The 19,126-nt window shown below is 44.0% G+C and overlaps 1 protein-coding gene across 1 annotated transcript; it reads left to right on the top strand.

Annotated features, from left to right (window-relative positions):
* The first annotated feature begins 6,066 nt into the window (after positions 1 to 6,066).
* On the top strand, positions 6,067 to 18,358 carry LOC139287786 (collagen alpha-1(XXIV) chain-like). The gene is made up of 17 exons (XM_070908958.1): positions 6,067 to 6,093; positions 6,359 to 6,412; positions 6,601 to 6,645; positions 7,754 to 7,798; positions 9,528 to 9,581; positions 10,253 to 10,306; positions 10,453 to 10,506; positions 10,783 to 10,836; positions 11,859 to 11,912; positions 12,899 to 13,006; positions 13,958 to 14,011; positions 14,326 to 14,433; positions 15,570 to 15,623; positions 16,410 to 16,463; positions 16,605 to 16,661; positions 17,720 to 17,773; positions 18,305 to 18,358. Exons 1-17 carry the CDS (start codon positions 6,067 to 6,069, stop codon positions 18,356 to 18,358), a joined length of 984 nt encoding a protein of 327 aa, XP_070765059.1.
* Positions 18,359 to 19,126: the final 768 nt, after the last annotated feature.

Below are 19,126 nucleotides of genomic sequence, written 5' to 3'. Positions count from 1 at the left end.
TCCATGTATTACAGTCGGTGACAAACCCCTTTAGACAAATTGGCCTATCACTGTATGTCAGACACCTCACAGTGTATTTGTTCCTGATGGGTGTCATTAGACACGTGCCGTGCTGACATATACGTTACACTGTTGCTTATTCAAATGCACATGCTGGATAGCACCACATGGGTGTAAGTCATGTAAAAAAAACAAAAACAAGTCATGATGTAATCTGGAGAGGCCCTGAGGCTTTCACCATGTTCGGCTCTCAGTGCCTCTCCGCCTAAAAGAAGATGTTACAAGTGGCTCTGCAGCCTTCCTGCTCAAGCAAAATGATTTTACCAGAAGCACGGGTGTTGATTATTGACAGCCCTCCAAAAAGAATTCTCCAAATCCATTGTGCCCTCCCTCCATCTCAAGCCGTCCCCCTGTCCTTTCTATCCAGAAGCCCCCTTTCTGTCAGAACATGTTCTTGTGACGGGAAGCCGTCTGCTTGTCAGACCTTTGCTTGTCCTCTTACGCAAAATTCTCTTCAATCAGTCAGCACCAGCCATACCCTGACAGCCCACAAATTCCTTTTACACATACACACACACACACACACACACATACATATATATATATATTTGATTTAATACCACTCTCTGATTTAGACTGGTGTTTCCAATACAGAGCCTTAAAACTATTCTGCTCAAGAGGGTACTTGTATGGTCATGAATGTTGCACAGTTCAAGCAGGATTAAGGTATCACTGACACGAGGGTTAGAGGGGTTAGAGTGGAGACCTTGGCAGCTTTACTTGCTTGCTCACCTGAGGTCGCCTTTTGCTTGTAACACACTGTGCAGAGTGCCACCAACTGGGTTTCAAAGTACCTGCTCGCTTTAAACTCCACCCGGCCAGCTGTCGCTCTCGCCGTCTGCGTTTAGGAACGCTGCTCTCCAGTTTCACGGCTCTTTATTAGGAAAAGTGTATGTGAAGCTGCAGTAGGGTTTTCTGTTTCAGGTCATAGTTTAATGATCCGCTCCCTCTTTTTCTGTCTTTCTGCCCCCCCCCCCACACCCCCACCCCCAGGGCGACCGAGGACCAGCGGGTCCAACAGGTCCAGTCGGGGAGAAGGGGCCAAGGGTAAGTACAGTCACTCAGGATATACTGCAGACCTCTGCTTCTTGTCTTAGTGTCATAGTCATAGTGTATATATTCAAAAAGGTTTTCCAAGAAATCAGCAAAGCTGCAGCCTACCAGAGCTTGATTACTTGGTTCAGTAAACTAATGTCTAAGGATGATGAATATAAAACTGAACCGCTAAGCAATTTTGGCTGTAACTTTTGGCAGATGAAAGTGGAAGCAGACTCACTAGGCCTAAAAAGGTTCCAGACTCCTCAGTGTTTTGTCGATCTTTGCTAACTTCAGCCATGTCGAATTGGTTTTCTCCCACTAATGCTGACGATTGGGATGAGAGGAAAACCTTTTCTGGTCCTCGGTGACTCTCTTGGATCGCCCAGACTGGTCTGGTTCAGTGACGAGACTTTGTAGACGCTGGATTTGGATCTGTTGAAAGGCATTTTGGTGTTCTCTGTCTGCGACTATTTGCAGGCCCAAAATTCTCATTCAGTTCCCTGTCGCAAATTAAACACAAATGTCTCTGATGGATCTAACTAACTGGAGCAATGGTGTTTGGTGTTCTGCTCCTGTATCGGTCTACATCGAATAAGAGGCAGGCCAGTGTCAGTCACTCCCAGTTTGTACCTCATTGTGACAGTAAAGGGCTCCAGTGGCACACAGTTTTGTCTTTTGACGGAATGACAACTGCTGGTGACGTAATTTGGAGTTGGAGACTTTTTATGGCAAGTGGAACAGGAAAAGCACATTTGTCCAATCTTAAATATGTTTCAAATGCCAGGATGAGTAAGATTGTGTCTTATTGAAAGTATAAACACTTCACTCACTCTGAAAAGGACCCATCCTCGGCAAACCGATCCCTGCACGCACCTATGTCAGCTCTTGCGGGAAATTGGGTTCGGCAAATGCTCGTATATTTGCAGGTTACGCCAATAGCAGGTTCGTTTTACAACATTAGCCCACTCCCTGCTGCGGAAAATGTGTCTGCATGAAAATCTACGTTAACACTGACAGTGTTGATTCCCCAGAGGACACAAAAACATGGCGTCATGTCATGTCATGTCGAACCCGTCCAGCGCAGCAGTGTTTCCACTGTCCTCTGTATTGCTGCATGAGTCCATAGAGAGAGCGCTGGCCTGCATCCCTCACTGTCCTGGGGCCTTGGATTAACTCCATGTCTGTGGCTTTGGGCCTCAGTCCTGACCTAGCTGGCTGGCTAGCAGGCTGACTGATTGGCTGGCTGGAAGAGAGGATGACTAATTTGGTGGCTGGCTGGCTGGCTGGCTGACTGACTGAATAGTTAGATGATGGAATCACTGCCAGTGTGTGTGTGTGTGTGTGTGTGTGTGTGTGTGTGTGTGTGTGTGTGTGTGTGCCTGTTTGACCGAGAGGGAGAGCTTTGCGACTTATGTAAGGAGTTACGGCAATTTGTGTGAACCAGTTTGGGCCGTAACGTAGCCGCATTAGCGAGGAGTGGCAGTTCAGTGTGAAGACTTTGGGCTGCTTCACTGCAGATTACAATGGTCATCTCATGAAGGTCTGTTTCTGTTCAAAAAAGATTTGCAGGGATTAGAGTTTCCTGGCAAATCCCCTCCGACACCTTTTGCATTTACAGACTTTCTTTGTTGTTGTGGTATTATTCCTCAATAGATTGTTACAGAAAGGGAAGGGGTGGTGAATAGTGCTTGGATGAGAACCACGGCACCCAGCTGTCTCCTTTTTTTTCCTCGAGGGTCTGGAGCACATTCTAAGACAACTTAATATGAAACACAATTCTACAGAACAGTCCTAATCTTTTCCAGTCCCAGATGTAACCACCTTTTACTGCGCAGTCTCACAGTCTCACACGCTGCTGCTGTGCTGTTGCTCCGCACTAGTCGCTGTCAAGATCCCGACCCACTAATGCAGCGCCTCGCTTGAATCCCTTGGTGATAATGGTGACCGCTTCACCTGCCCATGTGGCTGATGCCATTAGACAGTGACACGCTCTCTTGTCTACCTTTCTATACTGTTTGTTATTTCTCTTTTGGTGTAAGGGCTATCCAGGGTTGCCAGGAGGTCCGGGGGACATCGGCATGCAAGGTGCACCTGTAAGTGTCATACCCTCGTCACCACTGTGTATTGCCAAATAAATAATCTTTGCATTGGGATGTCTACATGTAAATCGACATTTACTGTGTGGATTGAAAAGATAAACTCATTTGCTCCTTGCACACCTCCCTGTGTGCGTATTATTTTTTTCATTAACTTCCTTTGCTGAGCTTTTTTTTGTTTCCTTTTCGCCAGCATTTTGGATGGAGTCATACACGCATTAGTCACACATTAGTAAATAATGGACTCAGAAGCTTGGACGCATTGACTCTCATCTGCCCTGCTCAAGTGTCTTGGCTGGATATTACGAACGCCTACATCGCAGGATTAACTTGGGCTCTTAAACTGAGTTTGAGGACCGGGCTCTTGGTTTTTGTAAACACATAAAATTTAAGGGGGTGATTTGATATATCAGTTTCCCTGTTTCCCACAATTTAGTCTAGACCTGCGTAAACAGCATGTCCAGTAGTTCTGCTGAAGCCTTTGTAGTGCACCCATTAGCTTCACATGACTGGTGCTGGTGTGGGTTAAAAGATAGCCGAGAGCAATGCAAATATTCTCACTGTATTTTAAAGCTGCTCCAACTGCATCATGTCAAAGTAATTTACACCTTCTTTAACTGCTTTTTATTCCCTCTCTCTGCCTTCCATCTTGTGTCTGTCTCGTCTTTCTTCTCACAGGGTCCACAGGGGCAGAGGGGCAGTCCAGGCATCGCTGGGACGAAGGGCAGGAGGGTAAGAGCTGCCTTTACCCTTGGGGGCATTAGTTGTACTCTTCCCTCGCACGTCATGTACGTGAGCCTACTTCAACTCAATAGTGGCCGTAAAAACCTCATCCGACTCTTAGCTGTCTGTTTCGCATCGCAGCTCCGTTCCCATAAACCAGAGGTTAAAAGCAATTAAAAAGACATGTGTTTGTCCTTCCACATTTACAACTGTTTCACGAGCTCCATGAATCTCATGTTGGAAGACATTATGGTGTGGTGTGGTGATGCTGGTGAGACACCGTGTGGCTGAGAGGAGAATGACGCCCTCAGCTGAGGAGCCAAAGAAAGATTTTAGAGGATTTTAATTGTGGACAAGCATCTTGGAGCTTTAAAGAACCTCAACTTAAATCCAGCAGTAGCAGCAGCAGCTAAGGCGCATTGTGTTGATTATACAGCATGCAGGAGAACACATTCCATGTTCATCCAAACGTTACAACTGATAGAGACTATATCACAGTTTGCGTGTCGCGCATTTTGGAAGCTAAATTAAATCATTTGGCTTAAAATGATTTATAAAATAGCATCAGCACCACAAACACTATGGGTTAATATATTAAGTTTTTTTTTTTGCTTTACTTTATTTGCCATTGACAATCATTTACTGATACAATATAATGTATAGTATTGTATTCAACCCAGAAATATACTGTCGTTCCTGAACAGTGGCCAAAACACGGTGGTCAAGAAGCAATGTACCTACAGCTTATTTTTTAGTGCATTTATATTCAGATGAACTGTTATCTTATTATTATTATTCTGCACTGTCAAGATGACCGTTAACTTTTCCCCAGTGAGGACTATGTCGACTGCATGTTAGCCAGGTATTATCCAAGAAGGGATGGGGCTGTTTTTGGAAGGCGTTAGTGTGTTCAGGTACTCTTTTGATAGTGCAGAGCTCTAAGGTTGGCAGTGTCTGACAGTTTTTCTTTCGCTCAGTGTTCCTGGGACTTTTTCACTCTTTAGTTTTGCCTTTCGTTTCCTTTTAATCTTTCCTAAATTGAAGGCTTGCTCGTGCTTCCCTCCGCTGCCAGACCGCCCAGCAGTGCCACGGCTAGAGCTCTCTAGTTTATTGTGTGCGGCCATTTCAGTTCAACAGCAAGAAACCGGCAGAGAAACAGCAACAAGCTAACGAGCCAATTGCGTACGACCTACTACTTTCTCGCACTTCATCACTCATCTATATTTCACTTCCTTTTATCCTCTGTTCCCTTGTTTTCCTCCAGTTGAGCCTCCTGCCAAGTAAAACACATGGCAGCGTTTAACGTGCCGTGGCTTGTGTTGCTTACCGTAATCCATACATGTGTCAGTTTGTGGTCGCATTTCCTGTCTTGCCGAGGTAAAAGGCGGCAGTTAATCATTTGAAACCAAAGTCACATATTCCCCCGGCAAGCTGATGTTTTTGGAAGAGATGTCGAAAACAACAGCCCTCTCTCAACGCTGAGGTTTGTCGATACGAGATTAACCTCGGAGTGCAACATGAAAGAAGGAAAATGGGACCGCTGCACTGCTTACCACTCATTATTACCACCGGAGCTCTAACAAAACAAGTCACATCCTGAATGATGTGGCGTGCACCTGTCCTAGTTGGCACGCCCTTGCGCTTCTTCTAAAGCCAGTTGTCATCGTGGGGGAAACAGGCAGTGCATCCTGTCTGTGATTCCTCTTCCCCACAGTGAAATGCACCTCACCTGCTCCACAAACGCTCCTGTAGACAAACGTTTATGTAATAATGTGTGTTACTACTTGATAACATGTGATAAGCAGTTGTCGGCCTGGCCACCTTTCCGCACTTGAGAGTTATTCTGTATTGTTAAAACGCGCCTGCCTAACAGGGCAATGCATGTTAATGATGGTAATGAATTTATCACAGCCAAGAAGGTTTTTTTTTTTATTAATTTCTCGACTACTTAGAGTTAACTAATTGAATTAAAGATGGATTACAAGTTACGGTGGCGTTGGTCACCTCCAACATTTAGCAGAAATGATCTCCTCAATGAAAAGCAAGATCAGAGAGAGAGAGCGACGAACGTCAGGACAGATAGAGCCGGGTCTGTCTGCTGGGGAGCAGAGTGACGGGAGTCTGACTGAAAGCCAGAGGCTCAGGCCAAATGGGAGCAGACGGAGAGCCATCAAAGGTAGAGATTGAAGAGAGGGGAGACAAGATGGAAACGACAGATAGGCTGAAAGTGGAAAGGTCCCTGGGTTGTGTTGACAGATCTTTATCTGTCGCTCTACCTGTGTGGTGGTGTTACAATGCTGGGAAACCACTGGAATGTTTGTGGGAGTAGACGAGGAATACAGACTAAAAATGCTTAACTGTACACATGTCAACTTGTGTATGCTGCTTTGATGCGAAAGTGACTGATGCTCAAAGGTGTGTCTCATGTTGCCGTCATGTAGGGGCCCCGGGGTCCAGATGGCCCACTGGGAGAACCAGGCTCCGAGGGCACCAAGGTAAACTTCCACACCACCCTGTGCATGTGAAGATGGAATCAATGTAGTGCTTTTGTATGGACTGTGTCCCTCCGCCTGTATATTAGCCACAGTATTTAGAGCTGGAATCTGCTCAGCACTGCTCAACACCTCTGACATTTTTTTTTTTCTAATGCCTTTCCAAAATGTGTCATGTTCTGTCTTTGCAGGGTGAAAGGGGTGACCTTGGACGAAAAGGAGAGCCAGGATTCATAGTAAGTCTCTTGATTAATATGTCTTTCAGCTTCTTTAGAAAAGAGAAAATGTCATGCAAAGTTTACGCTCAAAGCTCTAAAAACACTTGGGAGGCGCCTGCTGAATGGTTATTATGCTGTAAATGTTTCATGTCTGACATATATCTGGATGAAGGCTTCAGGCTCTAAAGACATGTATTTGTCCCCTCATTCATCCAAAGCCAAGAATAATCGCCATCGTGAAACAAAGCATCATCCTGAAGCATCTACGGTTACCATGCACATCCCTTTTGAAGATGCACGTTCACCGCATCTAGTATAACCCTCGGGCCTCTGTAAAAAGCAGAGATCAGTTTTTATCTGCAACACCGGGGCCTTTGTCTCCGCGCCTCAGCATCGGGTTATACACAAATGCAGTTGCTATGGACCGCTGCCGGCTTGTGGTGAGGAAACCTGAGCTAAATCTGCAGAGGAGGAGCAGAATGAGCGTAAACTTTATATTGAACTGATCTGGCTGAGGGGAAATGCCGTCCCTCTGCAGATTAGCCTGTGATGCCTGGTTTTAATAGCGAGATTTTGTCTTTTTTTTTCTCCTGTAAGTGTACAGAGTGTAGCAGCACAGACAAGCACAGATGCTTGTGTGTTTGTATGCGATGCCTCCTCAGGTGCTGTTTGTTTAGGTCGGAAAAGGATATTTGTAATTGACATGCATCATCGGCGATGAAGTGATGCTAATATTATGTTCGTAGGGGCTGTGTCAAAAATAGTCGCTGCAATGTTTACATGTCACAGTGGATTATCAAAAGGATCGACTTGTTGCTCAATTAACAAAAAACTAACCCAGAAAGGGCTTCATAGCATTATTATCACTGCACTTCAGACAAAGAGTTACATTACAGTGGACCAGATGTACGAGCTGATGGTTCGAGTGACATTCGAATCTGTAAAACCGTTAAAAATGTATCTGCCCTCAAGCTCGTGCCAGAGCGATAACATTCCTAAACATTCAGCGTGTTTTTGTTGTGCCGAATCATTAAAGTGTATAGCGACACAATGTAATCGTGTCATTGTGAAAGCCAGCACGCACAAAACCACCAATCATCCGATAATCTTGATTTCTCTTTTGAAGGGCAAGGCCGGCAGCCCGGGAGAGAGAGGCCCTCCTGGGAAGCATGTAAGTTACTCTCCTGTTTCTTTTTCAGAGCTTTAATTATCCTCCTTCTTCTACTTCGGCAAGAAGCATCGCCGCGGCTGCAGCAGACAACACAGACTTGTAAAACATCTCCACATCCTCTTTCCACCTGTAATGTATATAATTATTACTTTAAAGAGCGTGCGCCAGCAAAGTCCCCCCCAAGAGGAAGTTGTCATAGTTACACGAAGACACGAGGCAGCGTTTCCAGGCTCATAGTCACAACATACGCGCATGCATTCCCCTCGCTCCTCTCGTGTGTGTGGTTTAACACACTGTTCACAGTGTCTCCAGTTTCGATGAGCCTTTCATGTGGAGCAAACTTTTTATTTAAACGGGCTTTGTATCTTGTGCTTTTGCATTCAGATTAGATTTCCACTGGTGCTGGATTTTTCAGTCTTTTTTTTAATTTTTTTTTTAACATTTGTACTTTGTTATTAAAGAATTGTAACTAAGATATGAATGGAGCCGGAAATTGTACAGCTGAAAAATAAACTTATCAGTGCTCTCTAGGGGACAAATTATGCAACGGCGGAACTGTTTCTAAATTACCACAAACATTTCCTTCACTGCAGTTTCTTGTTGATATCTTGATATCAGCCAGCTGATTTGATGGCCTTACTTTGGATGAGACTGCTTGCAGCGCTGTTTGTTTCATCCGTTGATCCGCGTGCTTCAAGAGCGTTGGACTCGGCTGTTTGGCTTGTCTCATTTTCTACTGACAAATGAGCCGCTTTGCACTTTCTCTAATCATGTATTGGCTTAACATTTGCCATTGGAGGCTTGTTTGTAATTACTCTTAACAGGCGCGTGCAGGCCTGCGCCTTCACTCTCAGATAGCCGTGTGCACACCCACGCACATAGATTCATGCACACCTATGGACACAACAACACACACACATACTTGGGACTAGTTGGGACCTGTCCTCCCGAAGCATACACTCAGGTCTTTTGCACTGGATGAGGTTGCAGTAACTTTCAAACGCAGGTTACTCGCTGTGTGCTTACAGTTACTGTAACTGTGGCTTTGACCCACTGTCTCTGGTAGAAAGCTTATTAATAAGAGAATAGTCCTCAGCCCCACTGTCATCAACCTCACTGCTCTGGCAGCCGTAGATGTTGCATCTTTGGCTGATAAAAGGGGTGGGGGGGTGGGAGGGCAGCATTTCCATTGTCCACCTCTGGACTCACAGCGCCATCTTGTGTCGGATATCCAGATTCAGCTTCACTCTTGAAAGGCATCATTTGCACAGCTGGAGACATTTGAATGCTTCATTTTGCAACTGTAGTTTTGTTTTTTGTTTTTTTGTTTTGAGTCATATCTACACAGTGAATAGAAGCAAACGTTATTTCAGTGTTGATTAGGATGCGTTAGGTTGTAGTGTTCCACAATAGCGTTTGTGAAGCAGTTGATTCTACAGGTGACAGGTCGATGAAACACCCGTTTCAAATCAGGGTGCCTCGTCTAAACTTGGCAACACAATGTTTGGACTGCAACAAAGGAATGGGAGATTGCAAGAAAGCCAATCCAAAGAGTTCCTGCTACGTGTGTGTGTGTGTGTGTGTGTGTGTGTGTGTGTGCATTAGGGATGGTCGCGGTGCTAATGATGACCAAGTTTTCTCATGCTTGTTTTCTGTAATTATACAAATGAATGAGTGAAGCGACGGTAGGCTCATGACTGTGTGTGTGTGTGTGTGTGTGTGTTTCCAGGGTAAACCAGGTGTTCCCGGCAGCAACGGGGAGAGGGGACCCCACGGTGAACCAGTAAGTATGCTGTCCTCTGACTGTTGCATTGATGTGGTTCGTTTCAGGAAACTGCTCACAAACCGCAAATTATGACTATGGGAGATGGTATCCACAGAGTCATTGTTGCTAAGTTTCATGAGAAAGAAGCTGCCACGGTCGGAAGGTATTTAATACGCACTTCAGAGGCTGTGATGTCGCCCATTGTCCAGAAATTGAACAGTTTGAGTAATTTAGATTGGTCTTTGTTTATCGCTTTCTCTCTCTCTCGCACCTTAAAGCTCCCTTACCTCGTGCCTCCCTTCTTGGATTAGTCTTCGAGTTCTTGATTTTCCTGGTAATCTGCCGACCCCTCAGGGACATCAAGAATGTCAAACAATCTGACACAAATATTTATTAGGACGGGAGGTTTCAGTGATGCTGGAGGCACGGTTTATGTTATGGGTCTCGTCTTGCCTTTGGCTGGTCTTCAGTTTTACTCCAGGCACTCTCAGCTCTCGGCTCTACAGGCTTGAACTTAACTGTATGTGTTTGTTTTGCCATTATATGCTAGAGTCGTGTATTATGTTGGTGTTTTGTTATTCTGGTGGTTTTATTTCCGGATTTACTGTACCTAGCAAGTCCAATAATGAGATTATGTATCATTAAGCTAGGGTCCCTAAAGAATCTTAGGATGGTTATTTTTCTTGCAGGGACCCAAAGGACCTTCTGGGGAGGCTGGACCTGACGGAGAGCAAGGGCCTGAAGTACTTTTCATTTAATATTTGTGACTATTTATCCATTCATAATGCATTTTTGGGGGGTTTTATGCAATAGTTGATGAGTAGTTGTATGCATACAGTGCAAATTAAATATGACTCATGTCCTCTGTTTCCCTCTGCCATCTTTGTAGGGTGGGCCTGGTGCAGAGGGGGAACTGGGTGCCACCGGAGAGCCGGGGTTGAAGGTCAGTACACCCTCGCCATGTTTTTTTTTTTTGGAGGCCGACCGGCCCACCTCTGCGTCTTAGAACACATTAGTCATGTGGCACTTTGGCCCCTGCCGCCCTCCAGCAATGTGAATCAATTTGTACGTGACCTAACGGCAGCCTTGGGTGAAGCAGCAGCTGATTGTCAAGTCTAACACTGCCTAGTGTGTGTGTGTGTGTGTGTGTGTGTGTGTGTGTGTGTGTGTGTGCTTTGACCTCCAGACAGCCCTGTGTTGTGTTTTGTTGTCCCTGCAGGGTGATGTCGGGCCTCCAGGAGCTGCAGGGGAGCAGGGACAGGAGGGAATGAGGGTGAGTGACTGCAAAGAACCCACTAATCCCTTCCTTCCTTGTGTGTTTGGGTAAATCTAACCCAGTCGTACATTTACTCCCCCCTCATTTTGACGAGGATGTCTAATCCCCCGGCCCGAAGAAAGCAGAGCGGTGGAATTGCTTTTGTTCAACCGGCTATAAAAATAGCACTTGGACTGCTGAAGTCTCATCTTTCAGCGCCGTCCACAGAATTAGATTCAACATTCTTTGACAAGGTTGTTCAAACATCAAACCCACCGTGCGCGTTGCACTTCATCCTACTGGATGTGACCCCCCCCCCCCCCCATTCTTCAGGATTTAATCTCTTCATCATCTACTTCTTGTTTTTCCTCCCTGAATTTTAACTTCTTGCCCTACCACTTCTAATAATCTCTTGACTAAAAGAAAAACACATCCAATTAATTAATTAAGAGTAACTTAACACCCCCCACCCCCCCTTACTGTGGCATCACTTTTCAGTGTGCTTGCAGGTGCAGCACAGCACAGCCGGCAGTGATGCTGGCTGTGGTCAGAGGTGAGACAGCCTTGAAACTCAGCCGGAGAAAGCAGTGAAAGTTACTCCTTAACTCTCACGTGATACCTCATTATGACTTGTTGGCAGTTGCATTAATCGATGATCTAGGAAATTAAGCACGTTCAGTGACTTTGCGCTTAAGCTGCACTGGTGTAGCTGTGCAGATATTTACTTTAATTGGCCCAGGATTTGAGATGCTAACATCTACGGCTCTCTCAGTTCCAGTCAAAACGTACGCAACCAGGGCATTGTTTGTAGATAGACGAGTTGTTATTGAAGTTTTTACATGTAATGTTTCAATGCTGTGAGCACATCAAGCTAAATACCTTTTAGCTACGCTGTGCAGGTGTGGAGGCTGAAATGTTCATCACAGAGAAAACGATGTCACAGTTGTCATAAAGCTGACTTTGAGGGAGGGACAAATGATGTCACTGTGTTGATTTGTCACTTTTTAAACGAGTGTTTATGAATGGTGACGTGTTTGTAGGGTCCTCCTGGTCCCCCTGGTGAAGACGGCCCTCAAGGAAAAGATGGAGCCAAGGTAAACATAGCGGGACCTTTTTGTCAACGTAACTTCACCCCTTTCTAACTAAATCAAGTGGCGTAGCCAAAATGAGTCGTGCATATTGTTTCTGCTGGGGTTTCCGTATCAGTAGACTCTCCTTTCTTTAGTTCATCAAAGAGAGTAGTTCACGATTAAAGGTCAAAATACACTAAGCTCACCAACCCTCATTTCATACTAGATTTGAATGGGATATAAACTCTAATAAAGGAAATTGAAATAAAGCCATTCTGGCAAAGCCTTTTGTCAACTTCTAAATACCACGGGTTGTCTGACCTCTTGACCTCTCTCTGTTGGTAATATGAAACTTTAGAAATACTCTATTGATCCCCGGGGGGGAAATTAGACAAGTTACAGGTGCTCCCATTCAAGAATAGAAAAAGTAGCATAGAGAAATTAGGAATAACAAATATAAAATAGAAATGAGAAGTATGTAAAAATATAAGACATTTACAGTATTTAAGTGATAGGCGGTAATATAACAAAGCAAAACGTATGTAAGAAAATATGCCTTAAGTTTCTCTATATACAACAGCAATATATACATTTAAAACAGCAATGTATGGAAATAGACAAAGACGATAGAAACAATGAATATGAAGTGTAAGAATTTTGTACGAAAATGTGTATCATGTTACAATGATATATAATGGTGTAATAACAATATATATGTATGTATATGTATTCCACAGAGTTGTTGTAGTTACGGTCAGTAGTGCACAGTTCAAGTATAAATATAAATAGAGAATAAATGGTGAGGTTATAGTTGCTGACAGAGGAGAAATAAGTCCAGAATCAGTCTGTTTCTTATGTGTCTGACATTTATGTCATTTATGCCAGACATTATGACTGGATGTCTGACATTTTAGTGCCTGAAACTTACTATATTAAAACTGAAGTCTGTTCACTCTGTTTTTCTTGGTTGTCTGCCTGTCACTCTCTCTCTCTGTCCATCACACTGTCAGGGTGAGCCTGGTGAGCGTGGGCCAATCGGAGAGCCAGGGGACAAAGGCATAGAAGGAGACCCTGGGCCCCCAGGACCACCCGGAGAGCCTGGGAAACAGGGCTTTCGTGTAAGTTTATTGTATATTTCCAAACTTCTAGATGCAACGTTTCTAATAAAACAACTCTCATTTAATGGGGGGGGGGGGGGGGGGGGGGGCAATTAACTGAAATTGATGCCTATATTGACATTCTGTTTGACTGAATACACACTAGCACACAGTTTAAGTAAAAACTAGATCTGAATAAAAGGTTAGTTGGATTCAGTTTTTTGGCTGAACTGGTTCCTCTGGTTTTTCACTGTGGTTATTTATGTGAGAGCCGGCAAGAGATTGATGGATCATGGAGCATACTTTTCTCTAAGACATAGAAAAATAAATCACACCTTTAGCATTTTAAAGTACCTGTAACTGACAGAGCAGATTACAAGTGCTCTTAACCAAATAATGCCCTTGTATCCCAGTAGGGGTCAGCCTTCCCTTCAACAAGGACTTTTTTGCTAGTGGGGCAGTAAAAGGTACTATGTCATAGAATGAGGATGTTTAGCACAGTATGATATACATCAGTCCAAGCCTACTCTTAAGTTCTTGTTTGTTTTGAGCTACAGATACGGATTTAGGGATGGGTGTCGAGGGGCAGGGAGGTCACCGTGTCAGGAAGGAAGGGAGCTTCAGGGCACGCATACAAAGCTCTGTGGGAAGCCAGTATTGCCCAGTTTGCAAACATGGAAGCTGACAAAATCTGGTGAAAGTTTTAAATGACACTGTTGACTACAAGCTAGTAACCTGTGCATAGAAAGACTGATAACGTCTGAAAAAAATGCTCTAGCATCAGGATCCGCAGGCTGGTGTTTATACGTCATCTGATGGACGCGGTGCTCACGACAAGGGGACACAAAGTGAGACAGGATCAGGATCCAATATGTGATGTCTGTTAAAGTCACAAAACTGAGGCAAATAATCGGGTGGTGGTTAGTTACAGTTATCAATACCTCTGATCATTTAATGAGTCTCCTGTTACAGGGGCCCGAAGGAAAACTAGGCCCCCCAGGGAACAGAGGACGACACGGCAAGAAGGTAAGGACCTTGTCCACCACCACTTTTCCTGTACGGTGTGTTTCCCCGCAGTGAAACAACAGGAAGCGGGAGGAACCAGTCCAGCGTTCAAGTGGTTCCAGAGAACTTCTGAGTCATCTTGTTTCAGCTGCCTGAGCTACCATTTGGGTCAAAAGTTGTTGACTTAACTTCTGTGGAAGAAAACAAGCAAACTTAAAGACAAATATGGATTTGTTTTGCTGCTGGAGGACAATTTCAACAGAAGTTATGCAGTTGAACTTTTTGTCAGCGTTGCTGTTCCTCATCACCCAATGACACTCAATGTCTCTTTCCAGGGAGAGAGAGGTCCTGCAGGTCTTGCCGGTGAGACTGGCACACGAGGAGACATCGGACAGCCAGGAGAGCCGGGGCTGAAAGGCGCCAGGGGAACTCGAGGCACACCAGTTAGTTCCCATTCTTCCTGACTTTCCTCTCATTCACATTTAGTCATTCCGTTTTAAATAATGTCAACGTGTTTTTTTTAAATGTACTGTTAACAGTTATTTGGTAGAGAATGAGAGACAAAGTATGCAAACTTGACAGGCAGCATGCAGACATTTGAACTGTTCCTAAGTTAAATAAGAGGGAGACTAATGTGGGTTGTTGTTGTCTGCTCTGCCTATGATAGAACACTCACGTTACGGCCATACACAGGATTTGATTGACTGTATCGATATAAGGTCTCCATCTACATAGATACTGGAACGGTATTCCCCCAAATTAATGCAAAACTAGGGGCCGCCATCATGAAACCAAAATATATAAAATATAAAATTCTCCCTTTTGGTTTCTGATTTTTCCCTTTTTTTTTCCTCAAAGAAGAACCCAGGACAGGTGATTTACAGAGCAGATATGTATGCGATTTCATTTCAGTTGGACTTTAATGTGTAGGAATCGGGAACATGTGAATGATGGAGTGGCTTCAGACGCGTTTTGAAGTTTGAAGTTAACACCGGAACTGCTGCATCTCGAATGCATGTTTTCTCCTCTTAAGTAGTTCAAACTATAGCAATGCGTCATATTTTATTATTATGGTTTGTGTGTAAAAACAACTATGTAGTAACAAGTAACTTAAAGCTGGAGCCAATACGTGTAGCGTGGTGCAGTTAGATATAGTGGAGTAAAAGGTCAAAAGTATTACTCGAAATAGCCCTTCACTTGAGGAAAGTACAAAAAGCCATGTCCGATTCTTTGCCTTGCGCGTCAAAACTTTCAGAGCAAAGCATCAAATGCTCGTCTTTGTTCCAGGCCTGAGAGAGAGAGAGAGAGCGCAAGAAAAGAACGAGAGGAAGGCATCCATTCTTTTCTTCTTTGCGGAGAAAGGCAGCTCCCTTCTCAGCAGAACCACTTAGACCATGTTGTGATAGCTGTGGAGAAAAGATTTATATCCCCACCGTAAAACAACTCTGGTCACAGGATTCAGTTTCCATGTGTGTGTGTGTCTGTTTGAGGCCAAGGTTATATTTAGCTGAACCAGACCAGAAAAGCAATACAAACAGCGATATTATTGTTTTGTGCGCACTTTCTGCATCGCTTCCAGGGTCGGCCTGGAGTCATGGGGATAGAGGGGCAGCCAGGACTGGCAGGATACACGGTGAGTTTCTCCTATCTGTGGTTTTATGAGAACCATTTGCAATGTACACATGAGCACATACTGTACATCTGACATACTTACACGACATATACAAAAATTGCACATGCTTTTGATCAGAAAATGTCTTATGTCTTGTGTTACTGGATAGTTGAGTAAAACCTGACTCGCTCATACTGACATATACTGGATACATTGTGGGCCTGTCTTACAAAGTGGGATTACTATTATCTCGATAACTTTGCGTAGTAAAACCAAGATTCCCCCGAAATCAAGAACATGGGAAGTAAACTCACCTCTCCTGGTGGCCCGGAGTTTGAGTCAGATGAAGGACATTACACATCACCCCTGCCTTTCTTATGTTTCCCATTACTCTTTACTGTTAATTATCCAGTGAACACAAAATAACTACACAAATACTACACAAATAACTACCAGTTATTGACCAGGTCAATACCAACGTCAGTGGGTTTAGGTTGCATAACTTGAACAAGGCACCTCAAGTTCATTTAGTTTTGTTAATGTGTGTGTGTGTGTGTGTGTGTGTGTGTTAAGTTCTCTCAGACTCATTCACACTCGACTCTGGCTGCTGAGTGATTTCCAAGTCTGTGCCAAAACCCAAATCCTTAAGTGACAGAATGGAAGAGCCTCTCTACAAAGAATTGTGTTTATATAAAACAGTACTGATTAATATGCTGACAGCGGAACTCGTGTTTCTCCAAGAAACATGCTGTAGCCAGTAGAAGTATGGCGGCCTTGTTAGTACAGTAATATCTCTCTTTTCCTTAGGGTCACCCTGGCAAGCCTGGGCCCATTGGACCACCAGGGCCTAAAGGTGAAAAGGTAACATGATACCTGAACTAGGGTTTGAAATGGAATGATTTCATTATTCAGGGCGTTAGGTTTAAGGTGCCTCAGTGTACTGTCTGTTTGCAAAATCTTGTGCGTGCATGTGTGATTGTGTGTGTGTTTACTACATTCCAGGGTTATTCAGGCGAGGACAATAGGACCCCAGGACCAGCAGGGCCCTTAGGTGAACCAGTAGGTCTTGCTTTCCTTTACACTCTCCTTTCTGATCCTTAACCCTCCTCGCTCTGTTTAGTCCAAGCCGTTTAAATACCGGATTGACACTGAAAGTAAAAGTTAATCCTGATCAACTCCTGATTTTAGCGCCAAGTACGCTACATTTTTTTTATTTTTTTATTATCCCACCACACTGACAACAATATATCAGTGTTTCTGTTCCGAAACCTGTCATGCATGTGGACCCCGATTATCGACCTGTGTGGCTCGGATCTTTTCGGCTCATTGTTGGCTGAGCGTGTGCAGAAAACAAAAAAATGCCTGACATGGGCATTTACACTTCAGGGTAACGCTTAAGCTTAGCTTTGTTTGTGTTCCTGTATCGACCCATAATAAGAATAGCGGTCTCATCACAACACTGTGAAGGACACATACGTTTAAACATGCTTCATTACTGTGCATTCATACAGAATGTTTTTTTTTTCGTCTTTGGAAGAGTGCCAGTGAGGGCCATTATTCACCCCAAGTTACCTCAAGGATTCTGCGTATCAAACAGCTCCCAAGAAAACAAAGTCACTCTAATATCAAAAGAGGATCAGGATGTATCAAAGAGTCTTAGCAGCTTGGGAAAGCTTACACTTATACAGCACCATGACTCTCATGCAGTTTGACGCTCATTTCCCAGCACAGGCCTTCGTAGCATGAACAATCACTGCCACTGGACGTCTACACAGGTATCGATAGCAGCCTACCATATGAGTGGTACAGGATTATCAAGTTGGCACCGCGTTGCAGTACATAGCATGAGCAATACAATGGTAGCCTCTGTCTTGCCGCAGCCCTGTCCAAGATTGGCCGAAAGTAAGGTTGGAGGTGAAATTACGCCTTTCCATTTGACGCCAGTAAAGATCCAGACTCATAGGTCACATCTGAAGCATATGTTTCACGTGTGTTGGCCTGAGAAGTGACCCTGTCTTTAAGTAGCTGCCCAGCTCAATTGGAGCTTTGTGGGTGTAAATGAAGGCATGCATACGCAGTATGTGTGTGTTCATGTGTGTGCACTCGTGTCTACGCAGGGGCCCCCAGGAGAACGAGGAGAGCGTGGAGAGCCAGGGGATGAAGGATATCAGGTAAACAAAGCCATTAGATCAACATCGGACATATGACACAGTAGACAGCCACTCCGTCTACTTGATTGTTGTTCATACTCTTTTAGTCCTCAGTTTAACACTGCTCTGCTCCGGCGAGGGCAGACCACACATGTTGGAGAGGATTACCAAATTCCAAGCAATAAGGCCGGCGAAATCTGCTGTTTTTGTCACTTAATGCCTTTCAGGTCCAGGATTATTTGCTCTTAAAAAGTACACACACACACACACACACTCAAGTTGGTATACGGATTACTTTATTTGGAACAGTTGGTGTTTATGTTATGCTGTAAATGTTTCTGTAACGTATTGAACAGGCAAATGCAATTTGATTTTGCTACACACACACACACACACTGTGTTATGGTATGTCTTCTTATCCTAAATTCGTTATTCCTGCTTTTATTAATTATAATGAAAAAAACACAAAACAGTCAAATTACCAAAAACCTGTACACTGGATGACAGAAGAGGTACTTTTAAATATACTTTGACCCAATTGTTGTCTAACAGTCACTCACTAGAGATAATCCTCGACCCATTTCCAGCTCCAACGCAGGTTCATAGTCATAAAAACTAATATTTAGTGTGTGTCATCGTTCCCCAGACTTCTATTAAATACCGTAATAGGTCACTCTTGGCGTTTGTTGCAGCTCATTTGAGTGCAGAATTTATAAATCCTGCATAGTAAAAGCTACCTGTCTTAACAGTATACATACATTAAAACTTGGCTTGGAAACTCTTGTATATGTGTTTGACGCCGTGGAGCCTGTAACTGAGCAGATTCCTTTACTGTCCATGGAAATGGTAGGAGAACACATACCATGGCCGTCTCAGCACCGATTAAGATTGAGAGTCAGAAGGGAAAAACATAATTGTATATTCAAATTGTGTTTCAGGGTCATATTGGTACCACTGGATCTCGTGGAGCTGTTGGACCACAAGGCCCACCTGTAAGTCTGTAGTATGGTAACTGCAGTAAGGTGTAATTCAGTTCTTTCCATTATGTAATTTGACAGGTTTTGGCACCCCCGATAATGCTTATTTCCTGAAAAATGCAACCATTTTAAAGGCATTAATTCACAGTTTAGCATGTAAACAGAGTGTGGATTCATATGAGGATTATTGTTTGCGTGTGTGTTTGTGTGTTTTTATTGCTTTGTTCAGGGATCACCAGGCTTCCCTGGAGAACCAGGCCCAAAAGGAGAGATAGGCGCTCCGGTGAGTCCAGGCAAATCAAACATGCAGTGCATCTACGCACATTTCGTTTCACTCAAGTGTAAAGTAAAGAGTGTGATAAGTCATTAAACTTGGTTGCCTCCCTGGTAAGATGGA

The sequence above is a fragment of the Enoplosus armatus genome, chromosome 7, assembly GCF_043641665.1.
Source record: "Enoplosus armatus isolate fEnoArm2 chromosome 7, fEnoArm2.hap1, whole genome shotgun sequence".
NCBI classification, from domain to species: domain Eukaryota; kingdom Metazoa; phylum Chordata; class Actinopteri; order Centrarchiformes; family Enoplosidae; genus Enoplosus; species Enoplosus armatus.
Note: the sequence above shows the minus strand (reverse complement) of the source record. Positions and strands in the feature narration are given on the sequence as shown.